Genomic DNA, 27,090 nt, shown 5'->3' with positions numbered 1-27,090 from the left:
ACACATCTTATTCTTAAGTGTTTATAGACTTGCAGTCTAAACTGATTAATCTGATTAACAGCCCCATCTTATGAAGAATTAAGCATGCCTAAACCCACTGATTTTAATGGGTTTATCAGACATGTCTAACTTGCAAAGAATGCACAGGTTCAGGATGCACATTGAATAAAACTGATGACCCTCATAAAAATCATGTATTAATGAGAAATCAGACACATTATTTGAAAGGAAAGATATTTTTGAACATTTATTTAAATGTTATTACAACATGCAAGATACAAAAAATTAGAAAACCTGTAAAATTATTATATAGAAATAAAATCAAAATACATGATAGGAATTATATAAACCAATGCCATTCATTTCTAGTAATTTACCTTCAGACATGGTAAATGATATTTACCAATTGCCTTTATAAGATATATACCAGGGTTGTTGGGGTTTTTTATATTGTTATAGTTCACGAACACTTTCTGTCTGGTGTCATTTATACTGCATTCCTCAAATCATTAACTCAAAGCAGTCTCACTGAATTTAAGGTACTACAGTATTAAATCCTGATCCGAAGCATACTTAGCTTCAATGGCTGATATCCAGAGCAGCTTAACACAGGTGCTGCTAATCCCCTCAATACTGCTGTGGGCTCACACCGAAGTGCAGACAGTCTTGTGCTTTTGTGCAAGAGTGCAAATACTTTGAGAAGTTCATCCATGCACCAGAAGCTCTTTGTCCAGAAACGCATTGCTGATGCTCAAGCAACATGTTTTAAGTTCTAAGGAGCACTTCTGGAGTGTGGGGAAGCTCAAAGTATTTGTGCTGTGCAAAAGTGCAAGGCTGCCTGTTCTTCACTGCTGGGGGTGGGATAGCAGTATGCACATTAGGCTACTCTAGATGGCAACTAACGTGTTTTAATGGGATTTACTTTAAAGTAAATATATTTAGGGTGTGGCATTTGTGAACTATTGTAATCTCATTACTTGGGTACACCATACCATAAAATGTTCAGCTCTTCGTCATGCAAGAAAATTAACTACCACTTCTGCAAGTGTGGGCTGTTTTCTGTTTCTATGATTTACTTAAACAGAAATAACATATGGCACTTACAATGTCAATTTATTAAGAGAGAACATCAAATACAGACTTGTAATTCAAAATTCAATTATTCATCTAAATATAATACCCACAGACTAAAGATGTATTTTTAAATGGAAACAGCATTTAATGAATACTTAATCTTTACAAGAGATGTATGGTAATCCCTTGATTACATGAAAATTTTAGGGTTTAGATTTGCGGGGGCGGGGTTCCATACTACTGAACTGTCACTGACCCACTGAGTCTTAAACTGTTTGCCACACTTTGGACACCATAGGCCACAGAAAATAGTACACCCATCCACTATACACCGTTTAGGGCAAATGTAAGCCAGCAGAATATATATTTATGGTTTTTCATATATTTATTGCAGCAGAATGTCAAATCTGGGGAACAGAATGTTTGTTTGTGAATAATGTGATGGCACTCTGGGTGTTTAGAATCAAAAGCATAACAGGAGTGGACAATGGAGTCAGGAACAACTGCTTCCTTTATAATACAGAGCAGTGTCCATGGCTTCTATTCAGACATGTATCAAACAGACATGGCAGCCACTAGCCATGGGATGGGAGAAAGAGGCCAAAGAGAGAAATGCTCCTACTTTTTCCTGACATCAGTGGATAAATAATTCTTAGCAGATTTAACGACTGTGCTTGATAACTAATCTTCCCCGTGCCCATGGAAACCAACCAACTTCTAGAGAGTACTCAGGTTACACTAAAATCTGTCATGGTCCTTATGTGGAAGGATTGAGTCTGTGAATCCTTTCAATGGGAGTAAGGGTATTATTCTCTCACCCCATATGTGGGCCTATCCTATATCCCCTATAAAAGGGTCCAGATACTCTGAATAAATCTCTTGTCTATTGTAGCTTTCCCCCTGTGCTGGCTTTTGCAATCAAACCTTGTAACTTGTGGAAATTTCAGTGAAAATACTAGTTTCTGCTGGAACTAAACAAGAAATCAATTATGTAGGTAAAGAAGACTTTATTTTAAAACAATGAAATAACTAAAAGTACTAAGGAAATGCAGAACATAAGCATAAGATTTTCACTTGATATTGTCTTCCAAAAAGAGTTTTTCTTGGTGAAACCTTTTTTATTTGGAAAATATTCAACTTCTGTTGTATTATACTCAAAGCCGATTGTATGTTACATACAATTCTTTTAGCTTCAGTCCACTATTTTCAAAAGACGATGATGCTCTGGCTATATTTCGAAACTTCCTTTGCATTTATGAAGAGCTTTAACACTCTTGCATAACATAAAGCTAAATGTCATCATACAGTGTGAATCTTTGGCTCTGTACTAAACTAAGACAAAAACATTACACTTTAAAATTTGCTATGAAGTACCAATAAGGAACCCCCCCCACTAAAACTGTACAGAAATTCTGTATATTAAAATAGGCATCATATCTTTTGCTTCCATTTCTTAACATTGACATACAGAAGAGTATATCAACAGTTTTAAACAACTGACTTTATTTTTTATTAGGTAAGTTCTGCATGGTAGGATTTGTAAGAAATTTATATAGTATCTGTGTGCCAGGCTTGTGGTGATCTGATTATCCATTTTGAAGCACTACAATCTTTTAAGCAGCTTTTCTGTTCTTCTGTGATGACAGTGATTAACAAATCTTGGCATTAATGGCCCCTTGCACAACATGGGTTTCAATTGGGAGCACAAGGACAGGTGATCTTTGAGTTCCTGTTGTTTTATGTGGTTTGTCAAATTGACTAAATATGGCTTTGTCCCCTCCAAGAAGTGAGGGCTATTATTGCATTTTGCCCTGTGAACCTTTGCATTGGTTTACTATAACATGAAGTGTGTGTAGCCTTCTGCCCCCGTAACTATTACATCCATCCATATCCGCATAGCTTCTGGTGTTGGGGCCACCATGTAGTATATTCTGTCATGTGTCTTAACACTGAAAGTCAGCAGTGGATTAGGACTCTAAAAAGAAAGAATGAATACAAAATCAAAAGGACAATATGAACTTTCTGACACTGTGGCTGTAATCTGGTGCTGCAAGCACAGACTTTCCTATTATTAGTTATGAACTGTATATTTGTGGTTCTTTGCCTTTGACAGCTGACAGTGGGATGGAGTGGCCAGATGCAAAAGAGTACAGAATTTCTATACCTTATAACAGTTATGCAGAGAAGGGAATTTCAGCAGGTGCCGATTTTCACCAGCTTGCCTGATAAGCCACCGGCCAAAATTCCCTCTTTCACACAAATATTAAAAGCTCAGAACCCCTGTTCTTTGCATCTGATGGCCCACAGAATTGGAACCAGGTGCATGCATGCTTCACTGGATCAATCTGCAAGTATAGATTGATTGTTTGATTACATTTATATCTTGCTCTTCCTTTGAGGAGCCCAGAGGTTAAGTTTATCCTCACTACAACCCTGTGAGGTAGGTTAAGCTGAGAGACAAGTGACTGGCCCAGAATCACCCAGTGAGTTTTGTGGCCGAATAGTGATTTAAACACAGTCCTAAGCCCGCACTCTAACCCCTATGCTTTAAAAGCTGCAGTAGAAGTACAGCAGCTTAGTGAATTTCTGATACCGCACTCTGCCCTTGGCTTCACCACACCGACACACACATGCCCCTTGCAGAAGAGGGCAACCCAGATGATCAGGGGCCTAGAGCACCTTCCCTAAGGCTACAACATCTGGGGCTTTTTCATTTAGAAAAAAGGTGACGGGGGAAAACTTGATAGAGGTCTATAAAACTATGCACAGTGTGGAGAGAATGAATAGAGATAGTTTTCTCCCTCTCTCACGACACTAGAACCAGGGATCATCCCATGAAAGTGACTGCCAGGAAATATCGGACTACATACTTATTCACACTAAGAAACTCTCTGCCATGGGATGTGGAGATGGCCAACTGCTTTAAAAGAGACAAATTCATGGAGGACAGCTCTATCAATGGCTACTAGTCCTAATGGCTATAGACGACCTCCAAATTCAAAGACAGGATGTGTCTGAATACCAATTGCAGGGGAGCAAGAGCAGAGAAGTGACATGCCCATCTTCTGCCTGTGGGCTTCCCAAAGGCATCTGGCAGGCCACTGGGCTTTGGGCCTGATTCATCAAGGCTGTTCTTATTTAAACCTGAAAGCTTCTGGAGATAAATAAGGATTTCCTATAATTAATTTCTAACCTACTTTAGTTTACACACTATGATGCTCCAATGAACAAATACATTAATAAGCAATATATGTAGGATGAATAAAACATCCGTGTTTTGTGTGTGTGTTTTTTTACCTTATAAGCATTCTTTAGATGATCATAATACACTTCTTCAATGGCTTGGAAATAAATTACTCCTTTTAATTTAGTTTCATGTTTGTCTGCAAGAAGAGAAAGAAACTGGGTTGAAAACTTACACTCCAGTCTAGGGATTAAAGGATTAGCTGAAACAACACGTTTGTCCAACAATAATCAAAGTCAGGAATAACGCGGTCATTTATAAATTATCCCAGGAAAACCTTTCATCAGTTGGATTAGTTTTATACAGCACACTCATCCAATGTGTGGATGAATATGTTAGTGGAAACAAAGGGATATCTTATCTAAAGTTTCTTTCTGAAGTAGCACAAAAGCTATGAGCACATAAATAACTACAAATCTTATGACCAGTGCTGTGAAAATCAGATTTCAGAGTAAAATAGTGTTATAGGAGGTCTCACAGGTCACTGGGCATTTTGGGGGTGTCTGAGGCCTGTATTGGCTTATCTTTACAGAAATTAAAAAGATAAACAGAAGCAAGAAAGCTGAGAAACCTGGCAGCTGTCTAAGAGGTAAAAGCCTGAGTAAATAAAAAGGTCTTTAGTGTTTTTTTTAAAGCAGCCACAGATGTCAGAGAGTAGACATTAACTGGGAGAGCGTTCCAGTTAATATTCGCTCTCTGACATCTGTGGCTCCTTTTAAAAAACAAAGACCCTTTTATTTATTCAGACTTTTACCTCTTAGAGGCTGCCAGGTTTCTCAGCTTTCTTGCTTCTGTTTATCTTTTTTTTAAAAAAAAATTTTTGGTGTGTTTATGGTTTTTAATGTTGAGTTTCAGGTTTTAAATGCAATTTTTATGGAATTTTATTGTATTTTAACTTTTGAGTTTTTATGTAACTCGAGATACATTATGAAAGGCGGTATAAACATTGAACAATAGATAGATAGATAGATATAGTCTGAATAGAGATTGCAGAGAACACAGAGAGAGTGAATAACAGAAACGCTAGTCAAAACATTGCATTTCTTTCCCGTTTGTAACCATGAGAGTCGTGCTCTTAAGATTTAACTTCTTGCTATAGCAGGAGATGAGGCAGCTGTGGATTCTCCCATCTGCTCTTCCCTGTTGTCCACTTCTCTCCTCTGCCTGCAGCAACATAAATTCCAGGCCATGCACAGCAGGCAAGAAGGTGAGTTGGACAGGGCCAGAGAACAAGGAGAAATGCTGCGGCTGACTCTTCTTTCACTGAATCGGACAGTTTAAAGGGGTCACATAAGAAGATGCAACTCACCTGCATAATAAGAAAATGTTCTCTTGTTTCTATCAAACACAAACCATCGTTTTTTCCATGTCTTAATTTTCCCTCCCATTTTAATAAGAAAGCCTCGGCACGTCTTCTCAGTAAGTGAGACATGGTAGCAGGTCTCTATGTTGTGACCAGCTGTCTCTATGTGACCACGTAGATCAAAATCTTCCTTTCTGACCGGCAAATAACGAGTCAAGGGGCGAGACTGATTAGAACAACAACAAACATAACTTTATGTTGGCAGTTTTCCTTTTTCTAGTGACACATCAAATACATGTACATGGCATTCAATACCCCAAACGGCAACAAAAAACATGAAATGTTTGTCTTTGTTTTATATGTTGCTTAAGAACATTTGATTCATTGACAAGTCTTGTGATAAGTGCTGAGTATATCCAGAAGGCATGCACATGAGTAGCCCTACCTGAGTGAGGCTGCTTGTGTGGAGCACAGTATTGGTCCCAATCCCGGTGCTCTTTGCTGGAGTAGCCTGGGGTTTTTTTACCTGTGCTTATGCTGATGTAGAAGAAGCAAGTGCACCCTTCTACCCCCGTCATATGAATGCTCTGGCTGCCTGCAGCCCAAACATCCAGGTGGCTAGAGTGCCTGGCAGCAGGGAAATCTCCCAAAGCACCACGTTCCTTGCACAGTGCATTGTGGGATTTCTGGAGGTCAAGCTTCGTTTCCTCAGCCTCCTGATGGCTGTGCTGCTCCCTGCAGCGTGGCTTGTGTGGGTGTGAGAGCAGCACAGCTGAAGAGGAATGGCAAACATCGGGGGCGGGGGGAAGGAAGGTGCGACCCTACCTTCCTCCCACCCTTCCCAGCCCCACCAACAGCAGTCATGAGAACAACCTTACACACTTAAGTGGCACCCAAATCTTATACAGAGTTACTTGGCCAAAAATATATTGGCTTGAATATAACTTATTTCCTAGTCAAGAGCACCTAGAATTACAGCCATAGCAATAAAAAGGCACCAGTCCTTGTGAAAATAGCCTTTCCTTCATTTCTCTTCCAAAGGTTTCCACTTTAAACTATACAGAGGTCATTCACACAATCAAAAACTCTGTTCCACCCAGATTTGGGAGCTGTGTGCACTCCCAGTTTTCAGTTGTGTGGACCAAGGTAAAGAGGAAAACCTGGACAGACGTGATTGAAGCAGTTCCCACGATCAGTGGGAGTCGCCTGGAGAGGGTTTGCAGGGAAAGCAGGCTTAGTCCGCTCTCCCCGCAGACAAGCAGTCAGTCTGCTCCGGGTGGCCGCAGCGGACGCCCACACAACTGCCGGCTCCGTCACAGAGCCAATGGGGGCTGGGGAGTTCGGGGGCCTCATGGCCCCCGGAAGCTCCAGCATGCCCTGTGCAAGTGCGCAGAGCATGCTGGAGACCCCCCCCCACAAGCCAGAAGGCTGCTTTTAAGCCTCCTGGTTGAAGGTCTACTCGTGAGTTGCTGCGGCACAGAGCCACGCCACAGCAACACACGATTAGAAAAACCGGTTTTGCGGCGTGCTCACTCTGCAAACCCGGTTTAAGGGCAGGGCTACTTAAGGCGGGCTCACAGCCGAGCCCGTTGGTTCTCACGATGGGTGGAAATTGGGCTAGCCTCTGCTAGCCCGATTTCCTCCCATGGTGTGAATAGCCTCTTTGTATGGGAAAGCTACCCAGGTCTTCCTCCTACACAATCACTTCTACCCAGGTTTTCCTCTTACTTTGTTTCCACACAACTGAAAACTGGGAGCACACCCAGCTCCCAAACCTGGCTAGAATACAGTTTTTGATTGTGTGAATAACCTCATACTGTACTTATTTAAATTGTATACCTACCTGTGTTGCAAAGGCAACATTTTGATTTGTTTTGTTAACATGGAAGGTTAATCGAATTTGTTGCATTTTCCCCCAATACTGTAAATTGGTTTGGGGGGGCCACAGTCAAAAGGCAGGAGAGAAATCTACAATAAATTAATAAAATGTTGGTAAACAGCAAATAGGCTTGCAAGCACGTATATCATACCAATTATATACCTGTGATCTTTGTTTCTCACGAATCTTAACTTCTTTTTCAATAAGCTTTTGTCGCTGGCTAGTTTCTTCTTGCAACCTTTTTTCTAGTTGCTCTCTGCGACGCTTTTCTTCTTCTAGCAATCTTTTTTTAGCTTCCATTTCTCGTTCCTAAAAACCACATCATGCATGTTGTTAATGTTAACTACAGATTCATCTCAAACCCAATCCCTAAACATTCTGGCACCCATATCTTCAATATGTTCACTGCCCAATTAAGAATGATGTTGCTACAATACCAGTGCAATCTTTACTGATCCTCTACTGGTATACCTCCTGGCTTCAGAGTTTCACAACTCACATGGTCTAGCAAGTGTTAAGCTAGAAATTTAGGAGACAAAAGCACGTTTTGAAATTCTATATTATTGTTCTTTCTTTTACATAAGAACATAAGAGGCCTGCTGGATCAGGCTCAAGGCCCATCTAGTCCAGCATCCTGTTTCACACAGTGGCCCACCAGATGCCACTTGAAGCCTACAGGCAGGAGTTGAGGGCATGCCCTCTCTCCTGTTGTTACTCCCCTGCAACTGGTACTCAGAGGCATCCTGCCTTTGAGGCTGGAGGTGGCCTATAGCCCTCCGACTTAGTAGCCATTGATAGACCTCTCCTCCATGAAGTTATCCAACCCCCTCTTAAAGCCATCCAGGTTGTTGGCTGTCACCACATCTTGCGGCAGAGAATTCCACAAGTTGATTATGCGTTGTGAAAAAGTATTTTTCCACATGGTGCATGGTTTTATAGACCTTTATAATGTCTCCAAACTAAAAAGCCCCATGTGTTGTAGGCTTGCCAGATAAGGAAGGTGCTCTAGGCCCCTGATCATCTTGATTACCCTCTTCTGCACCTTTTCCAGTTCTACAATGTCCTTCTTTAGATGTGGTGACCAGAATTGTATGCGTACTCCCAAGTGTGGTCATACCATAGTTTTGTATAAGGGCATTGTAATACTAGCAGTTTTATTTTAAATCCCCTTCCTAATGATCCCTAGCACGGAATTGGCCTTTTTCACAGCTGCTGCACATTGAGTCGACACTTTCAATGAGCTGTCCACCACAACCTCAAGATCCCTCTCCTGGTCAGTCACTGACAGCTCAGATCCCATCAACATATACTTGAAGTTGGGGTTTTTCATCCCAGTGTGTATCACTTTACACTTGCCAGCATTAAAACGCATTTGCCATTTTGTTGTCCACTGGAGAAATCCTTTTGGAGCTCCTCATAATCCATTTTGGATCTATCTATCTATCTAATTTACATATTTTAATACTGCCCAAAACTCATGTCTCTGGGCAGTTTACAACGAGATAAAAACAGAAAGTAAAACATTAGTTAAAAACACAAACAAGAAATTTAAAACACAACCATTTAAAATTTTTAAAACTAGAATAAAAATATTCTAAAACAACATTAAAACTATTAAAACAATATTCATTAAAAGCCTGGGTGAACAGATGCATCTTTAAAGACTTTATTTATTTATGCAACCCCTTTTTTATACCGCCCAAACTTTTGTCTCTAGGCAGTTAACAAAAAACAATTAACACACATATAAAAAGTTAAAACAATTCAACAATTTAAAATCAATTACAAAATTAAAACCAACAAATTTTAAAAGGCTGAGAAAGCTTAGTTAAAAAGATGGGGTTTTAGATGTTTTTTAAAAATTGCCAGAGATGGGGAGGATCGTATCTTAGTGGGGAGGGCTAACAGCTTATTAATAGCTATCAGAGATGGGGAGGCTCTTATTTCACTAGGGAGCACATTCCAAAGCTTCGGGGCAGCAACAGAGAAGGCCCATCCCTGAGTGGCCAACAGACGAGCCAGTGGCAAATGCAGACGAACCTCTCCAGCTGATCTCAGTGGGCGGTGGGGTTCATGACAAAGAAGACGTTCTCTTAGATACCCAGCGCCCAAGCCATTTAGGGCTTTATAGCTTATAACCAACACCTTGTATTTTGCATGAAAACATATTGACAGCCAGTGTAGCTCCTTCAATACGGGAGTAATATGGTCTCTCCTAGATGACCCAGAGACTAACCTGGCTGCCGCATTCTGGACCAACTGTAGTTTCCGGACTACATACAAGGGCAGCCCCACATAGAGCAGTAATCCAGTCTGGAGGTTACCAGCAAATGTACCACTGTTTTGAGGTTGTTCATCTCAAGAAACGGACACAGCTGGCGTATAAGCCGAAGCTGATAGAAGGCACCTCTGGCCACTGCCTCAACCTGGGAGACCAGGGAGAGGCTTGGATCCAGAAGCACCCCTAGACTGTGTACCTGTTCCTTCTGGGGAAGTGTGACCCCATCCAGAACTGGCAGATCAAAATGTTCTCTCAAGTTTCGACCCCACACAATGAGTACCTCCGTTTTATCTGGATTCAGTCTCAGTTTGTTATCCCTCATCTAGCTCATCACTGACTCCAGGCAGGTATTTAGGGAGGTTGTGCCCTCTACCAGTGATGCTGACATGGAGAAATAGATGTGGGTGTCATCAACATACTGATAGCACCCTGAACCAAATCTCCTGATGATCTCTCCCAGCGGTTTCATGTAGATGTTAAACAACATCGGAGACAATATGGAGCCCTGAGGCACACCATACAACAGTTCAGATTTTGAAGAACAGCAGTCTCCAAGGGACACCATCTGGAACCTGCCCGAGAGGTAGGAACGGAACCACCTCAAAGCAGTGCCTCCAACTCCCAACCTCCTCAGACGTTCCAGAAGGATACTATGGTTAATAATATCAAAAGCCACCGAGAGGTCCAAAAGGACCAACAGAGTCACACTTCCTCTGTCCATTCCCATTTGGAGATCATCCATCAGGCCGACCAAGGCAGTCTCCACCCCACAGCCAGTCTGAAAGCATGTTTGAAATGGATTTAGATAATCCATTTCCTCCAAGACTGTCGGGAGCTGGGAGGCCACCACCCTCTCAATTACCTTGCCAGGCCACAGAAGATTGGAGACAGGTCTGTAGTTACTCAGCTCTGAGGGATCCAAGGCAGGCTTCTTCAGAAGCGTTCTAATAATTGCCTCCTTAGGACATGGAGGCATCCTACCTTTCCTCAGAGATGTATTTATAATCTCTACCAGGCCTTCTACAACAACCCCCCTGCCAGATAATTTAAGCCATGTCGGGCAAAGGTCAAGAGAACAGGTGGTAGGCCGCACCGTTCCAATCAGCTTGTCCACATCCTCAGGAGTCACAAACTGAAACTGATCCAACATAACCACATAAGAGTCGTCGCTGGACATCTCCACATCAGACACTGAAGTAATTGCGGAGATGGAATCTAAATCGGCCCGAAAGATTTTTCCACAAAGAATTCATTAAACACATCACAGCAGGTAATCGATGGTTCTAGATTCTGATTCAAGGGAGGAGGGTCACATACTAGCCCTCTCATAACCCTGAACAACTCCGCTGGACATGAACTTGCGGAAGCAATACTGGCAGAAAAGAATCGCTTCTTTGCTGCGCGTATCGCCTGAGCATAGGTCTTCAAATGAGCTCTATGTTGCAATCTGTCAGATTCAAGTTGAGTCTTCCTACACTTGCACTCCACTAACCGAAAGAGTTTGGTATCATCTGCAAATCTGCCACCTCACTGCTTACCCCTACTTCTAGATCATTTATTAATAAATTAAAGAGCACTGGTCTCAGTACAGATCCCTGGGGGAACTAACTTCTTACTTTCTTCCATTGTGAAAACTCTCCATTTACCCCTTCCGTCTGTTTCCTGTCTTTTAACCAGTTAGCAATCCACAAATGTCCCCTTATCCCATGACTGCTAAGTTTTCTCAGGCGTCTTTGATGAGGAACTTTGTCTAAAGCTTTTTGGAAGTCTAGGTATACTATGTCAATTCTATCACCTTTATCCACACACTTGTTGACACTTTCAAAGAACCCCAAAAGGTTTGTGAGGCAAGACTGACCTTTGCAGAAGCCATGCTGGTTCTCTCTTGAGGATGCTTTCTATCAATTTGTCCAGAATGGACATTAAGCTAACCAGCCCTTAATTTTCCAGATCGCCCCTGGATCCCTTTTTGAAAGTCAGTGTTACATTTGTTACTTTCCAGGTCTCCGGTACAGAGCCTGATTGCAGGGATAAGTTATATATTATATATATTATATATTAGGGATTAGTTATATTATATTGCAAGGAGGTCAGCAATTTCACATGTGTCTTAAACATGCTCAGAGCCATTATTAATTAGAATGGGAACCAGTGACAGAGGCAAGAAAGATCAGTGGCTGACATGATGAGGAAAATCACTCAAAGAAGTCCCATTAAAATAAAAGGATAAGTTAGGCATTACCTAACTTGTCTTTTTTATTTCATTGGGACTATGAATCTTAACAACAATGCACCTTCAATCTGAACCTGTACTGTACCAGAGACATGTTTGCTGTTAATATATTTAGATTACCCTGGATTCAAGCAATCGTGTCTTTTCAGCATGCGCTTGTTTCAAAAGTCTTTCCATCTCTTCTATTCTTGCAACATTTGAAGTACTGGCACTGTAAGAAAAATATGGTTTTCAAGAAATAATTCAGTACTTAAGAAATAGTTCACATACATTAAAAAAACAACGAAAGGTATACATTCCAGTCCTCTTAACTTGGTGCAGAGAACTAGACACCAACATAGTACAAAATTATATTCAAACTGTAAGGTCAGTTGTGGCAAAATCTCTGCAAGAAATATATCTTGTAGTCTTAACAAAAATATTGTTCTATATTGTCACCAGTAAACTACTAAATGGAGATTAGAGGTGCATTTAGAAAGAGAAAGCAACATCCAAACTAAGTTGTTAAATGATTAAATATCATTGAAATTAGTAAAGTTAGTCATGACTAACTTGTCTCATGGATTTCAATGGTGCTTAATCATAACTAGTTTCAATGCTGTCCAATCTGTTTCTCTGATGCTAATTTGGTATAACTTAAGCTACACCTTAGATGGTGCATTTAAAAAAAAAATACTGTTTTTTTTTTAACAGTGCCAATCACATCTGTTGCAAAAATTGAACATTGGCACAGTTTACCTGGAAATATTATCTGGGGAACAGGCAGAAATGCTGGTCTCCATACTGTCAGAGCTGTCTAAACTTAGAGTGTCAAAGGCATGGTCCTTGAAACTATGGTCAGGATAATGGAAGGTGTTCAAATATACATTTGATTCAGAGGAAGTTCTGCTGTAGAACTCAGGTGATTTCTGGCCTTGATTTTCACATATATGTTGGTGGTTGTACCCTAGAAAGAGAAGGAGAAAACCTTAGATGATTAACTCACATTTTATGTTTATAATACTCTGAAATCATAGTTTTACCACAAGAATGCTGAGCAGTGTTTCATTATGAGCTTTTCTGAGCCTGAAGCAGTGCAACTCTTTCCTACTACAACTGCTCTTAGGAAACTGGCAGCTAATTGGCTTTACCAGTGTCGTATTTCTAATTCATATTCTGATATCTGCCTCCTGAGTAATTCACAGTCAGTCTTGGGTTACTTTTTGTAAAATGGGAGCTGAGAACAGGATTAGCCATCCATTCAGAATCTAATGGAGCCTGAAATTTCGTGACTGCTGGGGTTAAGTGTAGAAATGCATGATTACAAGCATGCATGCAATGCAAACAAAGAAAAATAGGAAACTGATTTTAAACACTGGCAATCCCATATGTAGATCTGCTTTTAGTAGTTCTTCCCTTAGCTAGCTGCTAGATATGTTGCTTTCATCACTGTGCCTTTATGGCTAAATGTCAGAGGAGAAAAAATTAGAACCATACTGTTCCAGAACATAAGAGCAAGATCACAGCTGGATAAGACCCACTATGCGTCCCACAGTGTCCAACCAGGTGACACCAGGATGTCCATTAGCAGAAAGATCACCCAGTCCTCTGAAATGGTGTTTGGAGGAGGAGGCGGCGGCAGCAAAGGATGCGGTAGCACCAAGGTGGAGGCGGGAAAGTCCCCTTGCATGAGGGGAACTCCACTTGTAATTCTCTGGTTCCAAATCTATATTTTTAATCTAGGAATGATTTATTTGGATTAAAGATGTCTACATTAATTTCTCTCTCTCTCTCTCTTTCTCATCATTACATTTTTATACTGCCTCAAACAATCATATCTAGGCTGTGTACAAATGATTTAAAACAGAATACAATTAAATAGTTCAAACAAAACATGAAAGCAATAAAAACAGAAGTCACACATAGCCAAAAGCCGGGGTAAAGAGATGCATTTTTAAGGCCTTCTTAAATGCTGCAAGAGAGAAGTCAAACCCCGCATCTTGGCAGAGTGAGTTTCAGAGCTCAGAGGCAGCCATTGAGAAGGTCTGACTGAACAATAACCAGAGGGCCAGTTGTGACTATAAGTGCACTTCAGTACAAGATCTTAAAGAGCAATAGAACAATTAAAGAGCAATAGAGCAATTTCTATAAAGAAAAAGGCGCTCTCTTCAGTACCCAGGGCCTAAGTGTTTTTCTAAGGCAGTGGGGAGTTGTGGGGAACTGTGCAGTGTTGTTTACATTAGTTAGTACTATGCTATTAATGTGGTATATACTTGGGTCATTTTGGCTATTTGACACTTTTACGGGCCATAGAAAAAACCTGGATGTTTTTTGTTTGGTGCTTGGATGTGTCAGGGTGTCTGGATGTGTCCCCTGTAGTGCCAATAATGTACCATGTGAGTCTGCTAGCTGTGGCTGCTTGCAGCCGCAGCCGACAAACGATCTGAAAAATGATGTACCTCATTTTGGGGGGAGGCTCCACAAGCAGGTTTGCCTGTGAACAGCCTCACTGTGTGGAATGCTGCTCAGGTTTTCCTCCTACCTTCCAGACAATCCCTGACATTTGGGATGAGAGCATATTTTTGTTCCATTCCCTGGGCTAAACCATTGCATCTGAATGGTTAGGAGTTTGGAGACAGCTACTGGGTACGCCACATGAAGCAGCTTCCATATGGTGGGCAATTGTGAGTACTGTTTTTTTCTCAGGAGAAAGGATGCACAATTTTGATGCCCCTAACTGATGCACTCTACCTGTGCTAAGAACTTCAAACCACAGTGGCCCTCCTAATACTCCACAAAACTGATGAAGGACAACGGCAGGTCAAGAGCAGACAAGATTCCTGGCGTTTAATAAAGAGGAGTCCTGGGAATAAAGTTTCCATATATTCCCTTCCTGGCACAGTGAAAAGCTGCTGTCCAAATTTGCTTAAGATCCTAACATCAAGTACAAGATTCTAAAAAGTGATTAGATTTTAGATCATCATTTTTTTAGACCTGGTTATTGTGACTCACATAATTTATACAAAGGCACAAACACTATGCAATACAATCACAGGACAAGTATTATAGACATCTTATGCACAAGAAACTTTTGTTAGAATTATGGAAAATATTATCAGACTGATTTTGCAATACTGGGTGAAAGTTACCTTTAACACTTGCACTTTTGGAATGACTAACTGCTCCTTTTAAAAGGATTTTTTTGTTGTAAAAGAAAAAGGAGAAAAGATACATTACTCTCATTCTACCATTTTGTGAGTTTTGGGTACAAGTTCTAGATGAGGTCATTTAATTTATTCTAGTACTGATAGCTATTTTAGCCTTTAGTCCATTCGCTCCTTACACATAATAAGATCTATGAATTAATCTTCCACATGGCAGCTTTGGTAATTTTCAAAATACATGCAGCAAACACATCTAAGTATCATATAAGATCGTTATAGTCGAACTGATATAATGAAACACATTTAATGAAACACATTTCTTACAAGGAAAAAATGTTGGGGTAAAATTATGTTTTCTTCAGTTATTTACTTATTATTTATCAAATTTGTATGCTGCCGAGAGACAGAAGTTTGAGGTGGGATACAATGTGATAAATAATGAATGAATAAATAAACAATGTCAGAAAACAAATGTAGCTTCAAGATCAAATACACCATTTTCTTTAGATACTGTTTTTTTTGTATTGCTTTACTAGTTCTAGGTTTTTACAGACAATTCTCAGGGCCTATATAGGTATGCAGCCTTCTGGGACATATTTTTAGGTGGCACAGACAGCTTCCTGGGGAAGGGGAGGGTCTCATCCCCACCCCAATATTAGTGGTGGTTAACTTAGAAGCACTGTTATTCTGATCCTCTTGCTGCACTGGCACTTCCTTAGTTAGGATGTCAGCCACTGAAATATACTTGGGTTAGTTGGAGGAAAGGGAAGTGAACTGGTGGCAGCAATAGGAGTGCCCAGATTTCTGGGCAGCTGAACTTTTGACATGTTCCACTAACCGAGCTGCTACAGCATTAGCTTTTTATTCAGTGCACACAGCAAGTCAATATCCATCATTTTCAAAAAGGGCACAAACATCCTTAAACAGCAACCCACACATGTATAAAAGGTTAATGGGGCCCATAGACTTTTTTGTGCCCATAGACTAGTGCTGGGTGCCACACAGGGACATCTCATCCTGGTAACTCTTCCAAACTACGAACACAGATATTAGGCTGAATGAATTAAACAAGTCTGGGGGGTCTTTGGCGGGGGTGTGTGTGAACTGATGGTGAATGGGATTTTTTGTTTTGGTTTTTTGGAGGGGATAACAGGGGACAATTAAATGAAGAGATCTGGAGTATTTCAGATGCATCAGGACACTCACAGGCAGGGCATGAAAATGATGTCTGCCCCCAGTGTCGGGCATTCAGAAGTATGTTGCTTCTGAACATGGAGGTTCTTTTTAGCTATGATGGGCAGCAGCTGTTGACAGACAGCTCTTCCATGAATTTGTCTGGCATGAAAGATATTTTACTAAATCTGAAGTTAATCGTTCAGAGTAAGCTATGATATTTTGTTCACTTACCATTATTCCATGAAGACATGCAAAATCACATTTCACAAAGGAACAAACTGGGTTAAATCATTTTAAAAAGTAAATAGAAAAACAACTGCCAGAAACAGACAGAAAACAAAAAAAAGAAAAAAAAGAAAAAAGAAAACAGCAAAGCCAGCTATTTAACCCAGTGACAATAATGATTTCCAACTATCAATTTGCTAGCACACGAGAATGATGAGATCATATTTCCTCTGAGTGTGTTGTTTTAAAAGGAACACAGTCAAGTAAATTCAGACTCATTAAAACATACTCCCCACCCCCACTTTTGCAAAACAAGCAGTTTTGATATCTACATTTCACACCACTATATATTAAAAAAAATGCATCTGCATTTTTGGGGCCAGACTGTTCTGTTCCCCCAGATCTTTCTGTCTGCTATCACCAAACAAATAATTAACAACACCCTGCTAAAGCTTCTATCCCAGAAGATGTAAAGATAACAGCTCTAGGATTTGTTGTCAGTGTTGCCATGATGCTGCTTCTATGCATGTGGCTGTCTTAGTCAGATACTGATTTCCCACTTCCAGTCCAAGTGCATGCATGCTTTGGTGAAGAAAGGAAGAAAAGAGGAGGTGGTAGAAAGAGATGGGAAGCAAGCAGCCATGGTGCCAGACCAACACAAACGGAGGCCAGATATGCAGCCAGACATGGCCAGCCAGAAAGGACAACTGTTGGATGCATCAATGGAAAACCAGCCATGTGGCAAAGCTACATACAACGGTTAGGACAACTACCTTCCTTCCAATTAATTTTAGCAGGAAGCTAAACAGTCACTTTGCTGGTAGTTTGTGGGAAGCAAGGGACACTTTTGTAAACTCAAAGCAAGGTGATCCTTTAATGTGCCCTAAATACACAACATAGATATGTGTGGGCACAGCAAGACTAATACAAACATTTCTGAGCTTTTGTTAACTTATTTGTTAAGCTTCACTATCAGCGGTGTGAACAGATATCGAGAATGTATGTGTTCTCTTTTCACAGTCAAACAAGTGTCAGGTTCATTTGCAGGCAGCAGGAGATTTATATGAAAAAGATATTCAAAGCTAGGGTCCTCAACCACACCATAGGACTTCGGTGGCTAAGCTCTAAAGCTTTTTATTAGGTATTTTATTTGCAGTTCTAGGCTTTAGCAATCAGCAGCAGCAATGTTGAAAGCTTTTTAGTGTAGCAGGAAGTTTTGAGTTTCCACATGTTTTGATTCTAAATGATTTGACGGTGTCCCTTTTGGCAGTGATAACCACAAAAACAAACATAAAATCACACATAGGATGTTTCTCATACCTTTTTTGCCTTTTCCTGATTTTAATAAGAGACAAATAATTAAATAAAACCTTCATGTCATAAGCATTTAAAAGCAAAAAAACCCTCCACATTTTTTTAAAAAAATGATATTGCACCATTTAGTTACAACTACAGAAATCAGAGATGGGAAAGAGGAGCTGGCTAGTTATGGCATTCTTGGTAGTACAAAGATTTTCTAAGTGCTATATGCTGGATTGCAGTCCTATTTAAAAGTAAGTTTTAACAATTTTAGTAGTTTGTGTTTACATTGACCAATGTTAATGGTGTATTCCAAAAACTAGCACTAATTACCAGCTTTCACCAAACTCTTCTCAGCTTAGGCAGAACACTAATAAAAAATTAGCACTGCAGCTGTAATAATGGCAGACATCTCCACCAATGGTGACTGGTGCTGCATGCAAAGCACATCCACAGCATTTAGTAATCTAGAGTCCCGCTGTGCATAGGGAGGGGCACAATTTTTTCTAATCTTCTTCCAGAAATGCTCTTTAACACCCTTAAATATTGGGGAAACCCCCCCCCCAAATTCAAGTATACACCGATGGGATCTGAACTGTCGGTGACTGACCAGGAAGGGATCTCGGGGTTGTGGTGGGCAGCTCGTTGAAAGTGTTGACTTAATGTGCGGCAGCTGTGAAAAAGGCAAATTCCATTCTAGGAATCATTAGGAAGGGGATTGAAAATAAAGCGGCTAATATTATTATGCCCTTATACAAATCTATATTGTGGCCACACCTGGAGTACTGCGTACAATTCTGGTCACCACATCTAAAAAAGGACATTGTAGAACTGGAAAAGGTGCATAAGAGGGCAACCAAGATGATCAGGGGCCTAGAGCACCTTTCTTATGAGGCAAGACTACAACACCTGGGGCTTTTTAGTTTAGAAAAAAGACAATGTGGGGAGACATAATAGAGGTCTATAAAATTTTGCACCATGTGGAAAAGGTTGATAGAGAGAAATGTTTCTCCCTCTCTCATAACACTTGAACCAGGGGTCATCCCAAGAAATTAATTGCCAGGAAGTTTGAGAAGTACTTTTTCACACAACACATAATGAACTTGCCACAAGATGTGGTGATAGCCAACAACCGGGATGACTTTAAGAGGGGTTTGGATAACTTCATGGAGGAGAGGTCTATCAACGGCTACTAGTCAGAGGACTATAGGCCACCTCCAGTCTCAAAGCCTCTGAATACCAGTTGCAGGGGAGTATCAGCAGGAGAGAGGGAGGGCATGCCCTCAGCTCCTGCCAGTGGGCTCCCCAGAGGCATCTGGTGGGCCACTGTGTGAAACAGGATGCTGGACTAGATGGGCCTTGGGCCTGATCCAGCAGGGCTGTTCTTATATCCCTGAGGGTTGTACAACCCTGAGGGACATATTTAGGGGTGTTAAAAGAGTGTTTCCAGGCAATGGGGAGATTGGCAAAATTTGTCCTCCCCCCACCACCCAAATGCAGTGGGACTACCAGATTTTTAAGTATGGTATTCTGTTTTTTAACCAGTCAAGAAAGGACATATTTTCCACTTTTTGAAATTATTTACCTTATGCAATAGCACAGTAGAACTTCTATAAAAGTATTATGACTGAATGTACATAACAGCTTTAATAGTCTATTTATGAAAAGAAGGAAAAGCTATTTCAAATCTAACTAACCAATTCCAGTGGCTAGTGTGTTGTGGGATATAGGATTCCTTCTTTGACATATCAGTTTATGAAGATGATCTTTAAATGGTCTTACCTTTATGTATTCTCCTTGATTCTGGTTCTTTAGTCATAGTTGCTAAACAGTGGGGAAGTACACTGCCACAGCTATTGCTTTGTCCAAGTGGGAGGTGACCCTGCATAAAATATATTGCAAATGATTACTTGCAAATAGTATGCATTAAAAATGTCTTATTAGTAATCAATGAAGGAACGTTAAGTTCTTCATATTAGTTCCATAAATGGCTTCTGCTCCCCTATGCTACAAAGCTCTTTGTAACATTTGAAGTGGACTTCACACATCTTCGCCAATCCTGTCTCCCATGATAAAATTCAAAACCTGCATATTTAAAGTGTGTACAGCTCAGCTTAAGATAGATGTGCAATTTCCACTTAAGGAAAACAAGAGAAAACAGGAAAGTTTAGCCACTCCCAGTTCCTGTCCAACCCCTGCATTTTGTAACATCTGAAGTTGCTCAAATGTACTCTGAGATCTATTCATTGCACTGATATATAAAATAATGTTGTTACCACCAGTAAGTGGAACAAGAATTCTGTGATTTTATTTTAATAACAATGGACACAACCTATCAGAACTGTCTGCATAAATCCACAGTATTAATTTCTAAAATGAAGCCTACCTGGAAGACACACTATCTTTTCTGCAAATACTGCAGAAAAATGTGCGGGGGGCGGGGGTGGGAATTGCAGACACTTTGTCTTCCAGAGTTCATTTTAGAAAAAATAATAATGTGAGTAGATGCAGAAAGCTCTGACAGATTGTGTCCACTGTTATTTCTCTTAGTTGTGCCAAGGCTAGTTGTGGTTATTTCAGTGGTGAAGGAAAGACAGTCAGTTCTTTGTTATTACTTTCCTACAGATAGTCTCTTCTTCATTATTACTTGATATTTTCCATGATTGCGTTTCTGTATCAAAAATAGGTTATGACCTGAGCCCAGGATAAACTCCAATGAAACATATGGTAGTTCTGGATAAAGTTAATAGTGAGTGCATTTTCTTTTAAAATTAAATTGCATTGCAATAGGTATGATAAAGAAAAGAGATAAACCAGATTATTCAAGAATATCAGAATATGTCAGGATTATTCAAGAGCCAGTGTGGTGTAGTGGATAGAGTTTGGTTAGGTAGTGGGTAGACTCGGACCAGGGAGACACAGGTGCAAATTCCTGCTTGGCCATGAAATGCACTTGGTGACCCTGGGCTAGTCGGTCTCTTTCAACCTTACCCAAGTTATCTCACAGGTGTATTATGTACACTTCCCTGACAACTTTTATTGTCAACTCAACATAAAACCAGTAATGAAAAATTAAATAGAGTCATATAAATCACTGAGATGACTCAGCAAGATTTAGCAGATGATCCTCACTAAATTTTAATATCTATTTCTGAGTGGACATATAACCATCTGGGAGCAAGTGGGAGGTCCTAGCAGACTCGAGGTGAACTGAAGATAAGGTGTTCAAAAAGTCTGAATGGCGGGGGGGGGGACTCTACGGGGCCAACCCCCACAGACTGCCCTCATGTTAGTCAATGAAGCGGAATCTTCTTGGTAGGGATGCTCCCAAACCATGGTTTGAGCACTTTTAGGGAAATTAGGAAGGGAACTTTAAGGAAAAGGAGAGCAGGTGCTTATCTGCTCTTTGCTTCCCCTTCCAGCTTCCTACTGGGGCGGCACACATCCCCAAAAGCCCCGTGTGCTGTCAGCACACATGGCGTCTATGCACGCACAGGCACTATTTGCATGGTCAGCAACACCATGTGTGTGCTGAAGGTGTGTGGGGCTTTCTGAGATGTGCACTGCCCCAGTAGGAAGCTGGAAGAAGCCACGGATAGCAGATAAGCACCTGCTCTCCTTTTCCTTAAACCTCCCTTCCCAGTTTCTCTAAAAGTCCTTGAACCATGCTTTAAACAGTGGTTTGGGCACATCCCTACCTCGTGGGTCACAGTGCAGTTAAAAAACAGGCAGGTGGATAAAGTTAATGGAAATCTGTGGTGAGGAGGGGCAAAAGGAAGGCTTGGACAAAAAAAAAAAAGTGGGGAATTTCTCAGCTTGAAGAATGCCCACTTCCTCAAGACAGTCACAACCCCTTCTGCTTCTGTGGCGGAAAGATGAATAAAACTCTTCTGTTTTCCTACCAGCCATTTCACACCTTTGTGTTTCTGAGTGGGAAAGGATTTCACATATTTACATTCTTGGTGTGTGTGTGGGAGGAGGTTAGGCCCCCCCCAAAAACCCCCCCATTAAAACAACTGAATATGGGTGAACTCTCTTGAGGATTGGAGAAAGAAGTTGTGTACCAAATCTATTAATCTGCTGATCACTGTGTGTGCACATGCGCATACACAGTCATGCAATAAAATAGCAACTTTCAGGACTAGATATAATCTATTCCACAGTTCCTATACTGCAACATTTTGCAGGTCCATATTTGTAAAAACATAATGAGGAATTTCAAAAATCACACTATTCTTTCATGGTACACTTTTCTTTCATGATGGACTTCATAATGTGCAAGGATTCCATTCCTGCAGATTACCAGGGGTAACGAAACCACAGAAAATGATGCACTGATCACAGGAGTTAGGTTCCCAGACTTTGAAAAAAGGGAAAAGGGGGGGAAGCACCCCAAAATGTGAAAACACCCCAAAAGTACCCTACCATGCTCCATGGGCCTTCAGGAGTCTGAAGATGCGCCTCACAAGTCCAGAAGTCCCCGAAATGTGGTGGAAAATCACGGGGTTTTTTGTTTTTACAGATGAGCCATAAAATGGTTCTCCTCCACAAAATGGCAGCCAAATGACCTCCGAGGTCATCTACGGCCACCCCGACCCATGGATGCACGGAATTAACCCCTTTTTTGCTCCCCCCCACCACATATGCTGAGGTTGGGTCCATTACCCAACTGCAGACACGTGAAACTGCATATGGTGAGTCTGTGGATGGTGATATAAGCCTGTACTCACACGCTTTAAATGTGGATTTTAGATTGTAATCACATTGCTTACCTTAACACTTCGTCCAAGAGTGGAACTGCTGAAATGTGGTGAAACAGAAGATGCTGTTTTCTTGCGTGGCAAGGTATCACTCATATATGGGCCTTGTTTGTGCTGCTTCTTTCTCTCTTCCAGATTTCGGAAATGCTTAAAATATAATCAGTTGAATCATGTCAAAATGGCATTTTTACAAAACAAATAAAACCACAAATGTGATTTTAAGAAAGCTTGCAAACAAGAAATGTTATGGGCGGGGGGCACTATGCTGTTCTGAAATATCTGAATACTGTATTAAAACAATTCAACATGTGCCAAGGAAAAAAGGTGGTAAAGAATAGAGTTGTACTTGAACCATTTTATTTATGTTACACAGAAAGTACAGTATCCAGAAAAGCAGAAATAATTCCCCACAATTTCACTGATTTACAAAATAATGTAAAAAATGATCATTCTAATTTAAGGGAATAATTACCAGGTAATTCCCTAAACAAGCTGTACAGGAGAAGTTACCAGTGGTTTGTTTTTATATTTATTGTGAATGAGCTGCCCACTTTACAATGGCTAAGTATAACTAAAGGCACAATATAGCTTAAACTATGATAACATATGAGAAAATAATTGAAACTTCTTTGGGCAGGGATCAGTGCTATAGAAATTATAAATGCTGGTATTGATCCAAATTGATACTGCACATGAAATGATGTTTTGTGCACGCAACAGAGTAAGGGCAGTTTTTGCCAATCTCTTTCCTCTGTTCCTGATTGGTCAAATTTTTGGGAGGCAGAGGGCCACAGAAGGAGGAGGGATCAGTGAACATTGTGACTCCCTTGTTATGTGCCTCTCTTGTTGTCTGGATTTTGGCAATTGACAATTATTGTTTTTTTTTAAAGACAATATTATTATGTGTCACAAAATATGAATACAATTATATTGTGATAGGATTAGTATAGTGTTGCACATGAAGAGTATTACAAATACCAAGCAATGCTCATTTGGTCATGAAACCAAACAATTTTTTTATATGAAAGGAAACTTATTTGATTTACAAAGTCAACATGGTTGCTTAAAATGAATTTCATATGAATACACTGCCTTATATGTGCGTCTCTAGGTATGTACACGATTTAAAACACAACAAATGTAAAACAGAGTAAAAACAGTTAAAACAATTTCACAGAATAAAAAGTTAAAATAATCTCATGAGATGAAAACAATTAAACAGTTTAAAATTAAATTCACAAAGGATAGAGTCCGATCTGATCCAGAACCGCAGAGATTAGGTTCATGTCTTTTGGACTCTTCAGAACATTGGGATTTTTTGACTTTTTTTTTTTTTTTAACTTTTTGACTTTTTTTGACTTTTTTTCTGGTGAAAATCCCCCTAGAAGAGTCTATAGGAAAAGTTTTAAAAATCACCAGTAAAAAAAAAGAAAAAAGGAAAGGAAAGGAGAAAAGGAGCCCTGAAAGTAGGCAAGGATGGCTGGATTCTGTGTATTTAATTACAAATGAATCTGAGCATCCTTTGTTTTTAAATATTTTAAGTAACCCAAAAATTGTACTCGCAGAGAATCGTGAAGGGAAAGTGATGTAACAGCTGAGAATCTCAGGGAAGTTATGTAACACCAGAGAATCTCACAGGAAGTAATGTATCATCAGATAATCTTCTTCTTTCTTTAAAATTGTGAATAAAATATCGGACTAAACATTTTACATTTTTTAAAAAGATTTTTTTAAAAAAAAATTTCATGGGCAAGCAGGCAGAGAGATGGCAGAAGATGGCGCCCTCCTACACTATGATGGGGGGGGGGAGCCAACTCCTGCTGTCATTATGCTCCAAATGCAGCCGAAAGGGTCACGTAACTCAGAGCTGAAATTGGCTTCCCTACTTCGAGGTTGGAGTACCTCCAATGCCCTTCAAAATGGGCAATGTTAGGCCATTCCCAACCTTCCCCAGCACAGCCCTAGTAGTCTTACTATTGTAAGTTAACATAATAGTTCTTAATGTGCTTTGGCTGTAGACCTATTACTATTGACTGCAAATGCCTGATGGCAGAGATGGTTTCTGAAGCATTATTTGCAGTATTCTTCCATGCCATATATACAGAATAGAAGTTATTGTCTAAAATGTTTCATTGTTAATAACTTTTACTGTGCTTGTCTCAATTACAGAAAATACTATCAAGCAAAGTTTAACACTGCTTGCTTACAAAACTAACAAAAATATTCAAATGCCCATTTTCACTATTGATATTCACAGAACGAGAAGTACATTGCAAACATTCTAAAGTACTGAACAATGCCAGTTTGACCTAGAAATGGGTACTACACATCTGGAAAGAAGCACCTGTAGGGATATCTCTAGCTGGATGAGAGTGCAATTGGGGATGTATATGGAAAATCCTTTAGAAAATGCTGGAATTTTGCCAGTTAGCCACTCTGGAAGGGGGTGTAGGGTTGAATTCAGTCCCAATCCCCCTCCAAATTGCTGATTGGAGTGATTTTTGTATTTTGAAAAAAGGCTCCATGCATGCAGCCATGGCTGCTCCTCACACATACGCCACTGGATTGAGGTGGGCAAGTCCATGCAAATGTAAGCTCATTGCTACCAAGACTGCCTGTCTTCAAGCATGTTACCTGCGATTGCCTTCGGTGTTTCTTAGCTGGAAGAGGAGGTGGTGTGTCAGGTAAAGAAAAAGGCTCTACATTTGTAGCCCTGACCTCAGGCCAGTGGACTGGCGAAAGTTGTGCAAGAGGACGAGGAGAAAGGGAGTGAGGAAACACAAATCCAGAACAGAGAGATGATCTTAGCTTTATAGAAAAGAGAGAAATTATGTTCAGAGTTTTCTAAATGGAATGACATAACAGGCAGCAAACATATACACACAAGTCTTGTGTCATCTGACCAATGAATTTATTGTGGCATGAGCTGCCATGGACTAAAGTCCATTTTATCAGATGTGTGAGGGTTACCCACAATTGACAGACATAAAGGTATGCAGGGCGGGGGGGGACACAAGGAATACAAGTATTTTCACTTTTTTTGGAGGAATCCAGCAATGGGCTTATGATATTCTAAGGGCAGAATTTTAAAAAAGTGATCCAAAGAAATACCAACATTAAATATATGAATAACAATGATAAAATGAGAATGCGCAGTGTACTCTGCTTTTGTGAGTGAAGCATGAGATAAAAATGAGGTATTCCAGGCTCAATTCTTGCTGCTGCTAACAGGCATAATGCACTATATGGATGCTATACAGAAGATCATTTATACACATAAGATTAAATAGGGAAAAGGTACAGTTCCTCCCTCCCTCTACACATTCATGAGATAGCAAGAAAAAGTGAAGAAGCCAAATAACAAGAAATCACATATACGTATGCATCTATATATGAGAGCAAATTGAGCACCTTTAACACTCTACACTCATTGTGCTAAAGATCTCTAGGCAACTTTAGAATGTCAGTGTATTCTACGAAGTAACTGAATTGAATTCCTTTGGTTTCAACTTTTCCACAGAAGTCAACCCCATGTTCTTTGATTGAACTATCTGCTGTCAAAAGGACATGTGGACATTTTTTTTGGTCAGAATAACATATGACTGCATCTGAAAGGCTGATTCTAACGCTCAGTTCCTCATTGCTAGAGTTTCTTTACAAGGGTCTGTTCACTTTGTTCCATTCTGAAGAGAAATCCCAATCTGGTATATATTGCAGGTTCTCATCCCACCTCACTCTGCTCCCACTGTGGGGAGAAAGTAATATGTTATCAGAGGAGAGCTGGTCTTGTGGTAGCAAGCATGACTTGTCCCCATAGCTAAGCAGGGTCTGCCCTGGTTGCATATGAATGGGAGACTTGATGTATGAGCACTGGAAGATATTCCCCTCAGGGGATGGAGCCGCTCTGGGAAGAGCATCTAGGCTCCAAGTTCCCTCCCTGGCTTCTCCAAGATAGGGCTGAGAGAGATTCCTGCCTGCAACCTTGGAGAAGCCACTGCCAGTCTGTGAAGACAATACTGAGCTAGATAGACCAATGGTCTGACTCAGTATATGGCAGTTTCCTATGTTCCTATGTTTCCTATGGGCTGTCCCACATTTATTTGAATGTGATTACCTTCCTGACCTTGCAACTGGTCCTTGGAAAGAAAGCAGGGTGTGGCCAGGGAGGGACCATGTTCAAAGGAAAACAGTATGGCCCAGTTCACTTGTACTTCCACTTTAGGATGTGGAAGAGAGGTCTGGAGCCTTTCCAGACTGCCAGCTTTAGTGAGGGAAGAAGTGGCCTAACATCACATGACTTAGTAGAGAAGTCCAAGTGGAAATAAATGGAAATAAACGCTCTCAGGCATAATTCGGATTAAAGTTGGGGCCGTTCATATTCCAATATCTTATGAAATTTGGCTATAGTTCCTTAGAATTTTTCCAAGCATGGGTTGTTCATACCGGATGCTCTCCCTGCCACCTTTCTGCTCT

General features: G+C 40.5%; 1 protein-coding gene across 12 annotated transcripts in view; it reads right to left on the bottom strand.

Annotated features, from left to right (window-relative positions):
• Positions 1-234: 234 nt before the first annotated feature.
• PHLDB2 (pleckstrin homology like domain family B member 2) overlaps positions 235-27,090 on the bottom strand; it is a 119,535-nt gene continuing 92,679 nt past the window's right edge. For 6 of the 12 annotated variants that reach the window (XM_053307927.1, XM_053307925.1, XM_053307931.1 and 3 more), the window contains 10 exons: positions 25,252-25,425; positions 22,630-22,764; positions 19,640-19,739; positions 15,143-15,178; positions 12,753-12,960; positions 12,135-12,225; positions 7,663-7,809; positions 5,628-5,847; positions 4,372-4,457; positions 235-3,049 (listed from right to left, as the gene is read on the bottom strand). In XM_053307927.1, the coding sequence (XP_053163902.1) occupies positions 2,909-3,049; positions 4,372-4,457; positions 5,628-5,847; positions 7,663-7,809; positions 12,135-12,225; positions 12,753-12,960; positions 15,143-15,178; positions 19,640-19,739; positions 22,630-22,764; positions 25,252-25,425 (1,338 nt within the window). In that variant the 3' untranslated portion in view covers positions 235-2,908. The remainder of the gene's footprint in view (positions 3,050-4,371; positions 4,458-5,627; positions 5,848-7,662; positions 7,810-12,134; positions 12,226-12,752; positions 12,961-15,142; positions 15,179-19,639; positions 19,740-22,629; positions 22,765-25,251; positions 25,426-27,090) is intronic. The other 6 variants (XM_053307929.1, XM_053307928.1, XM_053307930.1 and 3 more) reach the window with 3 other exon arrangements.

This window comes from Hemicordylus capensis, chromosome 3, assembly GCF_027244095.1.
Source record: "Hemicordylus capensis ecotype Gifberg chromosome 3, rHemCap1.1.pri, whole genome shotgun sequence".
NCBI classification, from domain to species: domain Eukaryota; kingdom Metazoa; phylum Chordata; class Lepidosauria; order Squamata; family Cordylidae; genus Hemicordylus; species Hemicordylus capensis.
Note: the sequence above shows the minus strand (reverse complement) of the source record. Positions and strands in the feature narration are given on the sequence as shown.